The sequence below is a fragment of the Eulemur rufifrons genome, chromosome 14 (genome assembly GCF_041146395.1).
Source record: "Eulemur rufifrons isolate Redbay chromosome 14, OSU_ERuf_1, whole genome shotgun sequence".
Taxonomy (NCBI): domain Eukaryota; kingdom Metazoa; phylum Chordata; class Mammalia; order Primates; family Lemuridae; genus Eulemur; species Eulemur rufifrons.
Window position 1 is genome coordinate 10,914,208 of NC_090996.1, and position 17,871 is coordinate 10,932,078.

Genomic DNA, 17,871 nt, shown 5'->3' on the forward strand with positions numbered 1-17,871 from the left:
AGCAAGAGTTTATCTCTGGCCCAGTGTTGTTCCCTTAAGTTCCCTCAACCATGTGTAGAGAAAAGATCTTCAATTTTCCCTCAAGTCTCAGTATTGCAAATTCTCAAAAATTTTCAAGCTCTATTGTAACTAAAATACTTTAAATTTTTCCTGGTGCACAAGGGTACCCTATATTTCACTTACAGCTGAAGTACTTTTATGATCATCCAAGGGACACAACCATAACACTGAGTATGTTAGCCAGAAATGCTCTCTGGAAATAGCCCAGATGTGTTGGTGGTGAGGACTGCATAATGAGGAATGGATGGGCCACAGTCATATACACCTTGAGATAAACTGGGTTATACAATGTTGCCTTGTTCTGGCTCTATAACATAGACATCAGAATGAAAACCACTCCTCGTGTGACTCTGAGTTACTTTTCCACTTTTTTCCTAGGGATTTGGGAGCTCACTTGGATTTTTTTTTCCTGTAAACTGTGATCTTCTACATTGTCCTGCTTTCCCTAACATATCCTTTCTCTCCTTTCAGTTCTGTCTGATATGGAGCTCATAGCCCAGTCAATTACTTTCATGTTTGCTGGCTATGAGACCACTAGCAGTGTTCTGTCCTTCATTATGTATGAACTGGCCACTCACCCTGACGTCCAGAAGAAACTGCAGGAGGAGATTGATGCGACTTTGCCAAATAAGGTGAGTGGATGATACGTGGAGATGGAGGGAGGATGTGAAGCCTTAGCAAGAATGCCTGCTCACCACTTCCTAGGAGGGGTTTTTCCAAATGTGTAAGCCTTGAGTTTTTCACAGGCACTACTTAGGAAGGCTCCAAAGAGGAATAGAAAGGGAGAAATATAGGTAATGGACGCTGCTCCCAGAAACACAAAACATCTGTAAAACAGTGCTGGTCTCGTGCATCTATTATCAGTTACCACAATAATGCAAAAAAAAAAAAAAATCCAGAAAACCGTAGCATTTGTTGCTCACATATCTGGATAGATAGCTTTGCAGGCTCTTCTCTGCCTGCTGTCTGATCATACCTGGCTTCACGTGCACCGGGCAGGTGGACCCAGCTCTACCCAACACCTGTCTCATGTTTCAGTCATGGAGCTAGTGGTGAAGAAGTCAAGTAGGAACCAGGGTATCTGGCTCCTGTGGAATCTCTTAACTTCTATACTCCTGCCTCCAAATCCAATAGGAAGTGCTAGGGACATATCACCCACACTCTCTTCAGATCTCTGCCCACCTGGGATCCTTTGTGATGTGAAGAGACCTGGCCTCTCGGGCTGGCAAGGCTGGTCTGGCAGTGAGATGAACACAAAGGGACCTTTTTTAGAGCTGATACTCAAGCCCTTAAGCAACAATTACTAGATAGTTTGAGCAAGAGCGGTTGGGGCTGCATGTGGACTTTCTATCCCCTTTATAACTTTTACTAGAATTCAAATTGTGTGCCCTGGGACCTTCCAATCTTAACCTTCTTTTGTGCTGTTTGGGTTAGAGATGGACTAGTTTATCCTCAAATTATTTATAGAGCTTGTTATGGTCTCTGCACCCACATTTTATATATATAATCAAAAGGGTCACCAAGCATGATTTCCAACTAAACAGCCTTATGTGGAACAGGGCGATTTGCTCTTTACATGCTCTTTCCCTTTCCTGGGTACACATGTGGCCTCGTTTTGGCAAGGTGACATTGACTTTGACATATAGTAGTGAAATGTATGTTCCTCCTCCTTTGTTCACATTTGTTCATGAGAGAAGAAAAGGCACTATGTGGTGGTGCTCTGGATTTCAGTCCCTGGGTAGGGGCTGTCCCCTCAGGTCTCCCATATCTGTAACATCTCCACATGTCTAATGGGACATTGAGCAGATCAAGCACTGGATAGTTATTAAAATGCCTTATGGATGTGAAGGTCCTTTGCCAATATGTTTCTTTTGATCCCCTAAGACTTCAATAGTACTCACTATACTGTGTTGACAGTTAATTCCAAGTCTCAATTTATTAAAATATGGGCTTTTCTTTGTTCCCAGACACCTGCTACCTATGATGCTCTTGTACAGATGGAGTATCTTGACATGGTGGTGAATGAAACTCTCAGATTATTCCCCATTGGTGGAAGACTTCAGAGGGTCTGTAAGAAAGATGTTGAAATCAAAGGATTGTTCATTCCCAAAGGTGTAGTGGTGATGGTACCAACTCATATCCTTCACTGGGACCCAAAGTACTGGCCAGAGCCCAAGGAGTTCCGCCCTGAAAGGTACAAGGCCCCTTTGAAGGGAGCCCACCCTGAACCAGGCTGGTTCAAGCACATTCTGACATCTCTTAATGTACATAACTATTATGTGTTAAGCAGTCATTTTCTTCTAAGTCCTGTTATTTGTACAAATTTCCTATTAAAAATGTATTAATTGTGAAAGTTTGTAAACCATAGATTAGTAAAAGGGAAACTATAGCCACACACAGTCAAAACACCATAAGGTAAGCCTCAGTAATTATGTGATGTATGCCCTGGTGGACATTTTTCTATGCATATGTAACTTTTTCAAAACTAGAGTGTTATCATGTTTTATTTAGGTTTGAACAGCTTCTTACTTTATTTAAGAGTAAACTATACACTATACACTATCCTTTTTAACTATATATTTTTGGTATGGATTTGCCATAATTCATTTGACCCCTATTTTATGTTAGTGTAGGCTTTTTACCGATTTACAGCTTTTCTGTGCTGTTCCCTGTATCTCTCTGAATTTTACACTAACTTTAACAAATGTTTCCACATTCCTTTGTGTTCAGCATTGGTTGCTGTTTCCTCAAGGGTAATTGTAAAGGAGCAGGGTGAGGACCTAAGAAGTCCTCACCTCTGTGGGTGTAAGCCACTCCATTGAGGACAGTGGAGAGCACTGGTCTTCCTGGTCCTGTCTGGGGCTGCAGTTCTGGGCCAGGTACCTTGTACTCTCAGTGGTCAGTGACTCTTCCAAAGCGTAGTCATAGCTCTCTAGACCTCTCAGACATTCCAGCAGACTGCTCTGGGAATACAGTGCCAAGACTGCACTTAGGAACACTGGAAATAATTGATGTCTTTTCATTATTCTATTAGAAGGAAAAATTAAGAATACAGTTTTTAGGGCACTGGCTGGTGAGTCAGGGGGCCTGAGAGCTAGACTTTATAGACCCATCACTACAAGCCAGATAATGGCAGGGAGCTTGTATTGTTGGCCATGGTATCCTTTGGGCTACCATGGAGTCTGCACATATGTGTTGGAAGAGTAATCAGAATTGACCAAGTTCTCCGTTTTCTGGAGTAGCAGAATTCCGTGTTTCTTTGAACCTGAAAAATTCAACCTCCTCTACCTGCAAAAACAAAAAATCAGAGACCACTCAGTGTACTCCCGTGGATTCATTGTGTCACCAAACAGAGTAAATGCTTACTGAGTGTCAGGAACTGGGCCAGGATGTGAGACATCCAAACGTTAAAAAAAAAATCTATTAAGGAGGATGTTTCACAAATATGCATGTATATTCTATAGAAACAAGTCTGTAGAGTACTTTTCATGCATTTGCATGTACCCATCACCTGCCATAAGAATCCTCAACGTGTGTCAGCTGCCCCATCCACACAGCACCACGACCATCTCCCAAACTCCTGTTATTTTGAAGCAATCACCTTTAAATATTTTAGAATGCTCTCCAGAATATAACACATCTTTTAAAACACAACACCACAATGTCATTAGCACCTTACCCACAACAACATCTTTTCTTCATATAATCATACAGTGAGGAATCAAGTTGAACAAAATGCAGGTCTAACCTTCAAAGAATTGATAGCCTAGAGGAACACATAGACAAGAAAGCTGTGATTGTATTATAGGAAAGTAGCATCAAATTCCCATGTAAATGACCTGACAAATTATTCTATGTGTGTGAAAGAGAGAGAGGCAGAGATCGTGAGGTAAGAAGGAGAAAGACAAGAGGGAGGAGGAGGGGGAGAATGAGGTGGATCAGGAAGAAGAAGAGGAGAGGGAGCACGAGGGGGAAGAGAAGGAGGAGAAGGAGGGCTATGAAGACAAAGACAAAGAAAAAGACAAAGAAGGAGAAGACAGGGAAGAGGAGGAGTTAACAGGTGACTTAGAAATAAAAGAAAGCAGAAGAGAGGGAGGAGAAGGAAAAAGAAGAAGCCCAATTTAAATAGTGCTAGATATTTTCTCCTGCTCTTTCCTCAATGTACATATGACCAACATAAGTATGATTTGAAGCAGGAAACTACCTTTCCATTAATCATTCTCAATACTTATGTGCCTTTTAGAGTGTGAGCACATCACAAACAGGAATATATTTTAGTAGTTAGAAGCAAGTTTTTAAAACAGTACTCATCTCATCTCAGCAAAATGGACAGCTCCTACAGGATAAGGATAATGGAAAGGATCTATAGCTTACAATTTTCATAGCAAAATAACCATAGCAAGATTGCCATGACTAACCCATCAGCGTATTTTGTTTACCACTGCTGGTGGGGACAGGAGGTCTAAGTCAGAACTCTTAACAGATAGCCTTTGTGGTTTCTCTCTCATTAACTTTTTTATCTACTATTGTGGAGCCAGATTCAGCAAAAAGAACAAGGACAACATAGATCCTTACTTATACCTGCCCTTTGGAGCCGGGCCCCGAAACTGCATTGGCATGAGGTTTGCTCTCATGAGCATGAAACTTGCTCTCGTCAAAATACTGCAGAACTTCTCCTTCAAACCTTGCGAAGAAACACAGGTCAGTAAAATTTCTGTATAAATAATGTTCCATTAGGAGTTTCGTTCACTGTGGAGTCTATATAAAAAAAGAATATGCTTGTTCATCTTTTTAGTAATTTATTTTATTGGTCAAATAATGTATTTGGATCCATTAGTGATCTTTAAAGGTGCTTCAGTTCTTCAATTCAAAACATGGATTTATAATTATCAAATTATAAAGATCATGTAAAGTCAATGCAGATTAATATGACATAAGTATGTCCAGTCTCTGTAACATAGACAGTTAGCAGTGGCAAGAAAAATAAAATTTAAAAAAATAAAAAAAATAATTGTCTTACGTCCTTTGACCTTGAGCAAGAGTTAAATTCAGTTTCAAATAAATTGGAAAGATAAGGAAGTGTTTTGCACAATCACACAGTGCAGTGATTATCTCACCATGGCTTTCGAGGGTGCTTTCCTCCACCCGCACTTACAGAAGCTCTCTCATGACAGTGCATCTAACAACTGGCACCACATTACAAGCACCAGGGAGCTTTAAAAATATTAATCTGCGTTGGGTCATCTCAGAAATGAGAATGGCCTTTATCCAAAAGCCATGACAATAAATACTGGCGTGGATGCAGAGAGACAGGAACACTCATACACTGCTGGTGGGACTGCAAACTAGTGCAACCTCTGTGGAAAGCAATATGGAAATAACTTTAACAGATACAAGTAGACCTACCATTTGTTCCAGCAATCCCATTATTGGGCATCTACCCAAAAGAACAAAAGACATTCTATAACAAAGACATCTGCATTTGAATGTTTATAGCAGCACAATTCACAATTGCAAAGATGTGGAAACAACCCAAGTGCCCATCAAACATGAGTGGATTAATAAAATGTGGTATATGTATACTATGGAGTACTACTCACCTATAAGAAATAATGGGGATATAGCACCTCTTATATTTTCCTGGATAGAGCTGGAACCCATTCTACTAAGTGAAGTATCCCAAGAATGGAATAATAAGCACCACATGTACTCACCATCAAACTAGTTTCACTGATCATCACCTAAGAGCACATTTAGGAATAACATTAATCAGATGATGGGCAGATGTGGGGCAGGGAGATGATGGGTGTATACATACATAATGAGTGCGATCCGCACCATCTAGGAGATGGACAAGCTTGAAGCTCTGATTCGGCGGTGGCTGCACGGAAAATATATATAACCTAAACTTTTGTACTCCCATAATATGCTGAAATGAAAAAAAGAAAGAAAGAAGCCCTTAAGAAAGGGGAAATAAAGAAAGAAATTCTAAAATAATTGATCCACAATGTGGCTTTAAAAGCTCCTCCATTGGTTCTCATTTGAAGGCAAGTTGGAAAATCACTGATTTAACAAATGACATTTGTGTCTATGTGTCCATCTGTCTTTCTGTAAAGAAAATATGTTTATTCCATTTGAAATTAAAAATAATGTGATGTTGCAGTTATGGAAATATTAGGGTATATCATCTGAAGACCTTCAAGAACAATTGTCATTAATTCATTAGAGCCAAGGCAGTATAAGTCTTACTTCCAGACTTATGCGTTCCGTATGGAACTCCTCCCCTAATGTAGGCTTTTAGCATGGGAGAGGAGGAAGATGGAAATAGTTCCATCTTCTTTGTTGCTTTAGGGCAGCTGTGTAGCTGTCTAGTAAGTGTCTACAGATAAGAGGCTCAGGTCTGAGAGAAAGCTGGCTGCTGGCATGCCTGGGATAGGGCAGATACTCTCAGGCAGGCTCCCAGCCATCTACAGGCTGGCATTTCTCAATCCCCATGACAATTTGTTTGCCTTGCAGTTAACTAAAATCAGAAGGTTAGTCTGTTGGTGGCTCCCCCATCACGGAAGGAGTGATTCAGTGAGAATTGTAACCAAAGTATTAATCAAAACACTGTAAAACATGAGAAGTTCCCCTTTTGCATTACATTTGAAAAAACTGGAGTAGATATTAGAAAACAAAAGCATAATACTTCCTAAAGGCCACTTCCCATCATTATACTGCATGGTTTCAATTGAGAAGGGTTACTGGATTGATTAGAATTCAAAGACAGCCCATGTGATTAAAGTATTTAATACCTACTCAGGAGAACATTGCAAAATTCAACATATACAAAATGACCATCATATGGCTGTTCAGAAATAGTTTGCTGTAATGTCTAAGAATTTGGAATAAATTTTTAAGCCTCATTCATTTGACATAAAATTTAATTTAAAAAATCTCAAGCCAACAGGAGTTTGTCTCAGACTTGGCGCAAAATAGGCACTCAATAAATATTGTATTAAATGATGGATGGAAGAATGCTTTCACTATCCAATCTTCTCACAGCTTATAGAATAAGTATACAGAATCCAAGATACATGATGCTAAAAGTAGGTTTCATAAATTTGCGAAGCATTATTTTCCTTAATGTATCTTTTCTACTTTGCTTCTATATTTTCTTCATTTCCTTCATTCATTGCTTCTCAATATGTTTGTTTAATTGTTGCAGGTCCCTATGAAATTAAACACAAAGAGATTTCTTCAACCAGAAAAACCTATTGTTCTAAAGGTTGAGTTAAGAGATGGGACCATAAGTGGAGCCTGACTTTCCCTAAAGACTTCTGCTTTGTTCTTCTAGAAACATCTAAGAACATCAGATACCCCAATTTACATTGTAAATAAAATGCAGAAATCAAGAAGAGCTTAACCTAGGGCACTTGATGAATGACTAGGAATTCTGTACATTCATTGCACTCTCTCAGTGTCTTTGGAAGAGTGTATATTGTGTGATATAAAGGAGGTGACTAAACCAAAGCCACATATATGAATTCCAACTCTCTGGTCTTCATAGGACAATCTCCACCCACTCCCAGTTAGTACCATTGACTCCCTCTCAGCTCTCATAAGAAAATAAATATTTCTTAACAATTTTATCAAGAATTCTTTGATGAAAGTAAGAATTATTTTGGTGGCTATAATGGTCGCATTTGTACCACCTGTCCTATTTGTAATGTACTATAATAAGTATTATGCTGAGCAAACCTATAAACATTTCCTTACAAAATTATTATCTGATGCCTTCATGCACATAAAGCAAGAATCTATAGGACTGATTGACTGAGAATCAGCAACTAAGAATTTTTTGTCATCATAATCACTGATCCCTGGGCCTATTTCAAAACTCCAGTTTGATTATTAACATAGGTGAGAGTTAAGCCATTGTGACTTTGCCCATTGCTTAGAATGTTATTCATAGTTTAATTTTACCTTTTGAAGCACAAATTTTTGCCCCACTCACAGCAGGAACTTATTATGATACTATTAGTTTTGATTTAATATCTTAATCCCATCTCCCCTGATGTTTCTGGAAGGCAGGAAGCATGTTTTCTTATATCTCTTGTAGTCCATCTTCAACTTCCAAATGTCTAAGCACAATAAACACTGAATAAAAAATTGTCAGTTGATCAATTGATTTTGGCTCAAGAACTCGTGGCTGTAGGGCCACACCCACTTCACAGCAACCACCAAAGTACCTTATGCTGAGGGACTTGGCTCCCCACAAAGAGAGTGCACTCCCAGCTAAGCCTGCCTCAGTCAGCATAGTCACTACAGTGGCATAGAGAAGAGGGTGGCCACTCTGCTGTGAATGGAGCTTGGAGAGGAAGGCAGATGGGTGCAGCCCAACTCAGCAGCCTTGAAGGAAGTCCACAGCCCCCATTCATAGCAGCCAGTAGAGTTCTCTGTGTTGAGTTACCTGCTTTTAGCACTGAGGTTGTGTCTCCATCCCCAGCCGGCACGGCAATGTCAGTCTGTGATCCTCCTGCCCACAGGTATGTGGCACGTTCACCTGCTGACAGCACAGATGGCAGGGTGGAGCAGTGTGGGAGTGACATCCCAGTTCCAGGGTTGGGTGGCAAGTGAGAGCCTGTGCCCACTGGGAGGGTGTGGGGGAGCTCAAGAGAGTGGGATCTGTGTGTGAGTGCCATCCCCCCTCCCTTGGTGGGAACATCCCCCACGTGGAGACTTCTGGGTACACAGAGGCCTACCCTCCTTACCTTCAGGTCTAGCGGCAAAAAAGGGGTGCACAATTGGAGATTCCCCTATCCACCACTGACATGTGTAGATGCATGCCAGCAGGCCAGACACACAAACTGTGGGAGAGCTCAAGAGGTAGTCTTGGGGAGAGAGGAAACACAAGTGACCTATCAGAGGGGAAAGTGCCCAGGTGTGTGGACAGGGAAGGAAAAACTTGGCTAGAGACCTGAGCAATTGCACCAGGTGATCCTCCCATCAGCAGCAGCCTTCTAAGCTTTGAGAGATAGCCCTGAAATCCATATTAGCAGCTCCCCCAGCAGCTGGATAAGCAACCATAGAAGGTCACACACCCAGGCTTTCGCACTCCAGCTGTGATCTATCTTGCGTCCACCTCCACCTCAGTGGGGAGCAGGGTCTAAGCAAACCTGAGGATCTACAAGGCCCTCCAAAAGCCTGGGGCATTCACATACCCGACCTAGGGGACCAGAGCCTACCACAGGGACAACAGACTACCTCCATAACAGGCTCCTCCACACAAACTACAATCAAAGACAGAGGGTACAACCCCATAGTTAAACATATTGCCTTCTATTTCAAGTTAATAGGGAGCAGTGGATTCATACCCACAATTACAGTGCACCAGAATGGAGCATAAGCTGGGGGACCAAACTCACTACGCTCCATTGGAAAGAGGTGAAGACAACAATTCAGACGTAACCGAAGAGGTTCGTCAAACTTGCTAAAACACCCCTAAGGCAATATGGAACCCGCACTCCTCTCCCCAGCACTGTCAAGGAATGACCCCTAGGGACTCGGAGACAGGGCGATAAAGCAGCCCTGACACTCCCAGTTCTTGACCAAGAAGCCAGATGAGAAAGAATCAGTAGAAGAACTCATGAAACATGAAAAATCAGAGTGGAAAGTCACCCCCAAGAGAAATCATTAGCTCCTCAGCCAACTTAAATGAAATGGTTAAATGACAGATGAAGAATTCTGAATACGATTGAAAGGAAACTCAATGGTATTTAAGAGAAAATAGAAGCCCAACACAAAGAAAGTACTTAAGTGCTCTAAGCATTAAGAGGGACCCTGTAGCTCCCAGGGGGTTTCTTGGTCTCCACCACCTTGAAGGAGCGGGGAGAAGCAAGGCAGTTTGTGGCTACACTATGTGAGCCCGAAAGCCTGTGGAAAGCCTCTGCAGGCCTCAGACATTGGTTTTCCAGCCACTAGGGGAAGAGCTGGTAGGAGGGTCACGACTAGCTCTCCAAACCAGGAGAGCTGTTCACAGGGGAGGGGGCTAAATGCTTGTATAGCATACAAGGGCCTTAGCAAGGCCAGGGCTGGGTTTGTTCCACCATTATCAGTAGCACAGTCTTTCTCTGGGAGGGGTAGGTGCTCACCCAAATGGCCACTCCTTGGACCCCCACATACCCTGTACTGGCTCTAGTTCCTCAGGAGAAGCACTTGAAATTTCTAGGTGGTGGGTGGGGTCCTGGAACTTCCAGGTGAGGAAGGGGAGGAAGACAGTCTCCATGGATGAACGCTAGCATGCTGGTCATCTCCAACCCTCTCCCCGGGAGGCCGGCTGCCCAGAATATCCAGGCTTTGGAGTCACACAGATCACCAGGAATGCACTGACCACCTGCAGCTCCTGCAGTCTGGGCTGGAGTTGGGAAATGTCTGTGTGGGAACAAGCAGGATGAAACCTGAGGAGCTGAAGCCCCGTGGGGAGGACGAAGGTACACGGTGGAAGGAGAAGCAGTATGGCACCTGCTGTGCCTGCTTGGTCTGTGGAGGGGGAAGTGCCCCAGCGGGGCTGAGGGCCTGATGCCCTGTCCACAAGCAGTGCCCAGCTCTCTGGTGGCAGAAGCCTCTGGGTTCGTGTGTGCAGAAAGTCTCTCCAGCAGCTAGGGAGCCCACCAACTTTCAGAGGTGCAAGGGAGGGAGAAAGAAACCACTCCACCCATCCTTCTCGCAGGACTCCAAGCCTCTCAGGGGTTCATCTTTGCTGATATCTTGCTGCTTCTTATTCTGCACTGAAACTTCTCTCTGTGGAATCTCCTGAAGTTTCTGGGATCCTTGCTTCAGACCACGTTTGACCTATGTCTCTCTGTGTGTTCATTTTTTTCTCCGTCACCTAAAACTTCTTCCAACTGAGATGCTCTGGCAGCTGGTGTCTTTGGCCAGAAATCCACTCTTTATATTATTGATGTCACAAGTTACACCTTTATATATTATGTACCCATTAACATAGACTTATCATTATTTTTGTGCTTTGCCTTTTACATCCTATGAAAGAATAAAGACTGGAGCTAAAACCCAAAATTGCAATAATACAGGTTATTTAGGATTCTGCATGTATTTTTTTATGTAAGAACTCTATATTTTCATATTATTTCCACTCACTGTCTAGCAAGAGACAAAAGAGAAGAATCCACCACTTCCACCCCAGCAGAGTACCATAACAGTAACAGAATGCTATACAGCCCCTGCTTGCTGTCTAAAAATATTTCAAAAATTCTAGCTTTTGCTATTGCTAAAGTAATTTCACCAGCTATAAAATTTATTGATGAAAGTTCTCCCTGATAATTTAATGGTTATGAATCTATTACGTTCCAGACAACATCTACAGGTCTTTTCTCTGAGAAATATAATTTCTGGGCATGCAAATATCTGCCTTTCAGGTTCTACTTTGATGTACATATTCTGAGAGAGTTGAGCTGTCAAGGAAATCTTGACATTTACTGGCAGCCACAAGAGTAGACTCTAATAGTGTGTTCCTGGGCTCAGGTGAATTCACATTCTCCACCTGCCAAAAATTGTCTGATCATAATCTGAACTTCCTAAGCTTCATGTGCTCAGTTGAGGGCATTGTTTAATATTTAACAGTATTATGCAAGCAAGATGGTACTGTAGAGAAATGTCAGCTATGTGCCATCATTCGTTGTTTTATTTGAATTGCAACATAGTCCAGTGGCCTGCTAATCACAGCTACCACGTTTGCATTTTATCTCTCTTCAAGGTCAGCAACCTGGAAAATTTTCAACCGAGGTCCTGGACATAAGAACATGTATTTCCAAGGGCCAGATGAGTAAGCTGAGAGTGAAAGGGTCTTGCCTATGGTCCAGTGAGTAAATGAGAGATTTGCAGTGGGGCCCTGGAGTTTGAACGCCTGTGATAACTTCATTCCAACAATACTGTTCCAGTTGTCTTTTCTTTTTCCCCTAACCTCATGTCTGGTCTGATCTGCCTATTCCCATCTTTGATTCTTAGCATGCCTTCTACAGCATCCCCTTCCTTAAGTCACACTGTGGCTCAGAGACCCTCTGTGACTCTTCACTGCATTCTTTCAATGAATGTTTACTCTCCATTTACAAAGCTGTTCTGGGAGAAACTAATCAGGTCTGGGCCTTGTCCATTTGGCATCACTTTCTTCTGACATCCATTTTCCACCTCTGACGGTGACCCTGCTTTAAAAGAGCTGATGAAGAAGGTCAAATCATACCCTGAGCTGACCTTGTACAGCTCAATCTAGCTGCCACCTGCTCCTTCCAGCTGTGTCAGTCATCCCTCCAGACATGTCCCTCTGCTTGAACTCAACAATCCTGCATGTTTTCTCCCTGCAGGGATTTTGCCCCCAAGAGTGTGCTGGGCTCCATAGAGAGACCTGCAAGCTATTAAGAGTGGCTTAGAGAAGGCTCTGGAACAGGTGATAAATGCAGCATCATAGTAGGAGGTCAGGAGGGAAAGGCTGTGCCTAGAAAGACCTTAACTGTCATCCAGTTGGAGAAATTCCTATTCCTAAACTCTTTTGCCAGGCAGGTGCTTACTCGTGGAGAAATAAAACAGTCTTCCTCTATCAAGATTTCAAGTGCCTTATGTATAAGTTCATTCTCCTGAGAGAACTGAGGTTATATACTCCAGGCAAAAAGGGACATGGAAGAAGAAAATTAACATTAAGCTATGCATCTATTGCAGCACATGCTTGTGGTGCCCCACACACATCCCTGCAGATGGTTTCCATGCTCAGGCCTTCCTATGCCTCAGTGAGTGAGGACACTCTCTGCCCACTGGCATGCGCTTGGCTCACTGAGGGACAGGCAGAAAGAGCCACATAGTTAATGCTGAAAGAGCAATCCTTCACAAATGAAGAGTGAAAATTGGTGGGAAAACAGACCAGCTTCCCTGCCCCTCAACCCAATTCCAAGGCATATTCCATATAGTCAATGAGAAGATCCCCAGTGGGAGGGCTCCAGCTGCCTGCAGCTGTGACCTGCTCATTAAGATACCCGTTTCCACCTTCTTTCAGTCACAGCCCCACCCTCTCAAAATGTTTCCTGGAATTCACTCCCAAATAACAATATATATTAACGAAATCTTAATCGCAGGATCTGCTTTTGGGGCAACTCAAACTAAGAGCCCCATTATGTACCAGGGACTTTACATTCACTATGTCAGTTACTTTTCACACAAATCATGAATTGTGCACCAAATCCTTTGTCAGATGAAGTTGCTGGGGTTCAAAGAGGTTAAACAGATTCATTAGAATCACATAGCAAAAAAGGTGAGAGTCAGGATTTGGATCATGCCTGTGTGGCTCTTTAACCTGTCTGATTTCTACCATTTCAGGTTGCTTCAGATAAAACCCAGGTTTGAGGCTCAGCAAACCTACCCTGTGGGTCAATTCTTCCTTCTCATTGATGTGTGATATTGGGCAGACCCCTTGCTTGTGTTTGGCCTAAATCTCATTTGGATCCCATCTTGGGATTTTTGCACAAGCTATTCACTTGGCGTAGAATGTTCTCCCTCCAGTTTCTCTCTGTCAAGTGTCCCCAACATTACCCTCAGGTACAAGGCTACTCTAGAAGGACTCACCGAACGCAGTAAAGCTGTTATATTCATGGTTATGGATTATTAAAGGAAAATGATACACATTAAAATCAGCAAAGGTAAAAGGCACATAGGATGTAAGCTTCCTGTTTTCCCTCTCATATTGGAGTTTTATGACAGCACTTAATTCTCCAGATAATAATGTGTAACCACTTGTATATGTGTTGTCAACTAGAGAAGCTCATCTGAACCTTGCCATCCAGGGTTCTTTTGGGGATCAGTCAGGTAGGCATGGGGCACACCCGTGACAGACCTTAGTCATTCAGATTCCTGCCCCTACAGAGGTTATAGTTATAAAGCATGGCCCAAGACATCCACCCTAAATCACACTGTTACCAAAAAACTATCTGGCCTGGTCCACACCTGCCAGATCTACAATGATACTTTCATCAGGCAGGATGTTCCAAGAGTTTAAAGGTTGTCTTCCTGAAGGTTCTCACGGGCAAGTTGTTTCCAGGAATGTGAAGCGTTTGTACAGCCCAGGCCTCCTGCGATGATCCTTTGCTGGACATTCTCATAGTTCTTTCTTGTCTTTCAAGATTCAGCACAAACATGATCCCCTCAGAAAGACCTTTGTTGACCAACCAGCCTGAACTACCCTCCATCACTTTCAGTCACTTTCCCTGGACTTAGTTTCATGATTGCTCTTCTTGCCACAGTATATTTTCTAGTTTGTTTATTATCTATCTCCACCCCCCAGAATGTGATCTCTTCGAGAGTAAAAATGGTTGACTGTATTTTATGTCAAATGCCAAAACAGAGAATTCAAAGAACAATTTTGTAACCCCATAATATGCTGAAATAAAAAAAAAAAACCTACAAAAAAGAACAAGCACTACTTTAAAAAAAAAAAAAAGAGCTCATAAGCACTTTTTTCTATTTGAGCGTATCATGGTGGTACAAATGTTTAGGTTACATATATTGCCTTTGCCCCACTCAAGTCAGAGTATAAGCACTTTTTGATGAAGGAATCTGGACAATGAATAGACATCAAATTTTTTAAGTTAATTTATATTTTAAGTAGATTATGAGTTTAAAATCAAAGCCCATTTTTTTTAGGATTATTCTAGCTGAAAGTTCTCAAGACAGGGTTGAGTAAGAGCAGGTAGTTGAGAGAAGCTTATTGAATGCATGGCTTCTTCCTTTCTCTAATGCTCGACCCTCTCATGCTCTCCAGGGAATTTTCCTTTCCCTGCCTTCCCTCTTTTTCTCTTGTTTTGCTTATGTGACTTGTGAATCATGCTGTTTTCCTAACCTGCACTTGCTCCCGGGTTTTGTTGTTTTTTTTTTTTTATCTCTTTTCCACGAGCTGGCTCTTCCTAAGATGACAAGCTAGTCTCTCCCATAACATCTATGGCTCTCTGGTGATGTAACTCTAACAGGAAGTGCATATAATATTTTGTAGCAAATGTCCATCTGGAATGGCTACATTTGAAGTGCTCAATAGCTAGTGGCCACTGTTTGAACTCTGCAGGTCTAGATTTACCTGGGCAAGAAAAAGAAGTCTGAATGAGTGTCTAGAATAGACTCAGGAAAGGACAGCCTATGATCAAGGAGTCAAAAGGCCATGGACTTCATTTCAACAGGTTTTTTGGCAATAATTGAAACTGAGAAGAGGACACAGACTTGTGTGTAAATTTTTGTACACAAAAAAATTGCAAACATTTCCCCAAAGAACATCTTTATAAAGATAGCCATGGGGCCTGGAGCAACTCTGGAGTCGAATGACCTGGGTCTGAATCACACAGCAAATAGATAATCTCTGGGACATGGGGCAGTTCCTCTACCACTCTGGGATTTAGTTCCTCATCTGTAAAATAAAGATAACAACAATATGTACCTCATAGAATCATTTGGGGATTTACTAAATGAAATACAGAAGACATTCTGAATAATGCCTACTGTGTAGGATATGCTGGCCAAGACTTGTTTGGTTCCTGCTGAATTATTCCTGCATTCCCAGGGAGGGTTACTGGAGTGGCTTTCCACATAGGAAGGTTAGATCAACTATGGGCCTGGTGGCTCTGTGCCTAAATGCTGTCAACTTTTCACCTTCTGTTAGGCCACCCTCCTATAGGCGTGATAGGTGCTGAATCAGCAGAAAAGTAATCAATTTCTAGCAGATACATGAGAACTGGAGGAAGCTGAACAGCCCACTCCTTCAGAGAGAAGAGAGGAAATGCCCTTACAGGAGAACAGGCCAGGCTGAGGATCAGCTACTCTGAGAAGCAATAGAGCCTGTGAAAGGAGACTGGACTATCATGCATATGTCCCATAGCATTGCAAGTCTTTGATTAATTCCACCAGCAACTGTTGAACCCCTGTGTGCCAAGCACTGTCTCTGTGTTAAGGATATGAAGGTAACCTAGACAGTTTCAGGTTCCTGCCCTCAAGGGGCTCACATCATAATGAGTAGAGAAACATCCAACAAGAAGGCAGAGGAATCCAGCAATCATATACTGTTTAAGTGCCAAGAAGGAAATGAATGTGGTGCAGAGATCCAAAGTAATGGATCTGGTTAGCCCGGAGGGTCAAGAAACGCCTTTCTGAGGAATTAGTATTTTAAGCAGAGACATGAAGAATTAGTGCTGGTGTCATGAACAGCCAGAAGATCCTTCCAGGTGGCAGCAAGAGCAAGTGCAAAGGCCCTGTGGCAGGAAACAGCTTGACTTGGTATGATAAATGACACGGGGCCCATGTGGCTGGAAGGTGGTGAGTGAGGTGAGGTAGTGAAAGGAGAAGAGGCTGGGGGTGGGCAGGAACCTCAGGGCCAATGCAGGAGTCTGATATTTATTAAGTACCTTGGGAACCCACTGGAGGGTCTTTTGATTGGCTGGGATGGGGAAAGAGTGGAAGTGGGAGGTGGGGTGCACACCATCCTGCGCATTAGGGTAAAAGGTGATACTGCTTCTGCCAGGGTGATGGCCATGGAGGTGGTGAGGGTCTGACCAGGACAGGGGTAGTGGGGACTGAGGAGAGGGTGCTATTTGAAGGGCACTTAAACTCTTAAAAATATTGCTGATTGTTTCTTCCAAAATTTCATAATGACAATTTTCAAATAGAGAAAATGTGAACAGGGCAATGAAAAGAATTGTTAATAGCCGTAGAGCCGCCACCTAGCATTTTGCTTTCTTTGCTTTTTCACCCGTCTCTCCACCCCTCCATCCATCACCAGTCCATACTATGCATTTCAGTACAAGCATGAGGACTCTTCATCGTCAAACACTGCATGTGCTAAGTGCACACATGTTCTGACCTGCACAAATCCTGCTGTGTAAACAACAGTAACCTATGGAAACCGTCCTTATTTTAAATTTTGACATTTAGTTCATCATAGATTTTTTGCATTAATATGGATATTTTTACAATATTGCATTTGAATATAATTGATCTTGATTACTGAGATTTTTGGTGACTTTGTGCTCAAATGGAATAACTCACTCTGCTCAGCTGAAATCTCAATGCGTTTTATAAATATACTGTGTGTGCGCAGAAGGAATGAGCTTTCCCTCCTCCTTCTATGACTCCTTGGGGATTTGTCTTTTTCTTACGTACAGAATGTTCAATTTGGGGAAATGTGAGAGACAATTTCTTCCCCAGATGAGGGGCAGGTGAGTGGAAGGACCTTTAACAAAGGGGGGCTTCCAGATCCTGAAGGGGTGGTAAAAGGTAGTGCAGGTGGTCTCACTCAACACCTGCACCCACACAGCTGGGCAGACACAGCCAGCCCCAATTAGAATCCAGAAATTTAAGTCCCAGAACATCTATGACATCTGTGGCTCTTCACATGGCAGTCAGTATCAAGAGCTCTTTAAACATGGGTGATGAGAAGGAAAGAATTCAACAGTCCACCCTCAGCAAAGTCCCAACCTGTTAATCATTTTTTCAGTAAAACTTGAACTCACGTCTCCCTTTCTTGATAAAACAAAACATACAATTTACTTTGGGGTTACTCTATAACTCTTGTCCTCTGTCAGCCATGAGTTGAAGTTTATTCATATTCAGCCAGCATTTAAGACAGCTAAGGGTCAGGTACCAGGCTTGCCCATGTGCCCTGTTCCCTCCAGCCAGGGCCAAAACCACCCAGACTCACAGATCTAGATCTGTAGCCCCCTGCAGGCCACAGGCCAGGGTCTGGTCTGGTCTGGGCTCCTGTCGAAGGGAAACACATGATCATTAACACTCATT

General features: G+C 42.5%; 1 protein-coding gene across 3 annotated transcripts in view; it reads left to right on the forward strand.

The window, feature by feature from the left end:
• The window catches only part of LOC138394484 (cytochrome P450 3A8-like), a 36,785-nt gene extending 29,209 nt beyond the window's left edge, over nucleotides 1-7,576 (forward strand). For 2 of the 3 annotated variants that reach the window (XM_069486494.1, XM_069486496.1), the window contains 4 exons: nucleotides 532-692; nucleotides 2,028-2,254; nucleotides 4,599-4,761; nucleotides 7,268-7,576. In XM_069486494.1, the coding sequence (XP_069342595.1) occupies nucleotides 532-692; nucleotides 2,028-2,254; nucleotides 4,599-4,761; nucleotides 7,268-7,363 (647 nt within the window). In that variant the 3' untranslated portion in view covers nucleotides 7,364-7,576. Of the gene's footprint in view, nucleotides 1-531; nucleotides 693-2,027; nucleotides 2,255-4,598; nucleotides 4,762-5,905; nucleotides 5,979-7,267 lie in introns of those variants that run through there. The other variant, XM_069486495.1, reaches the window with a different exon arrangement.
• The last annotated feature ends 10,295 nt before the right edge of the window (nucleotides 7,577-17,871 follow it).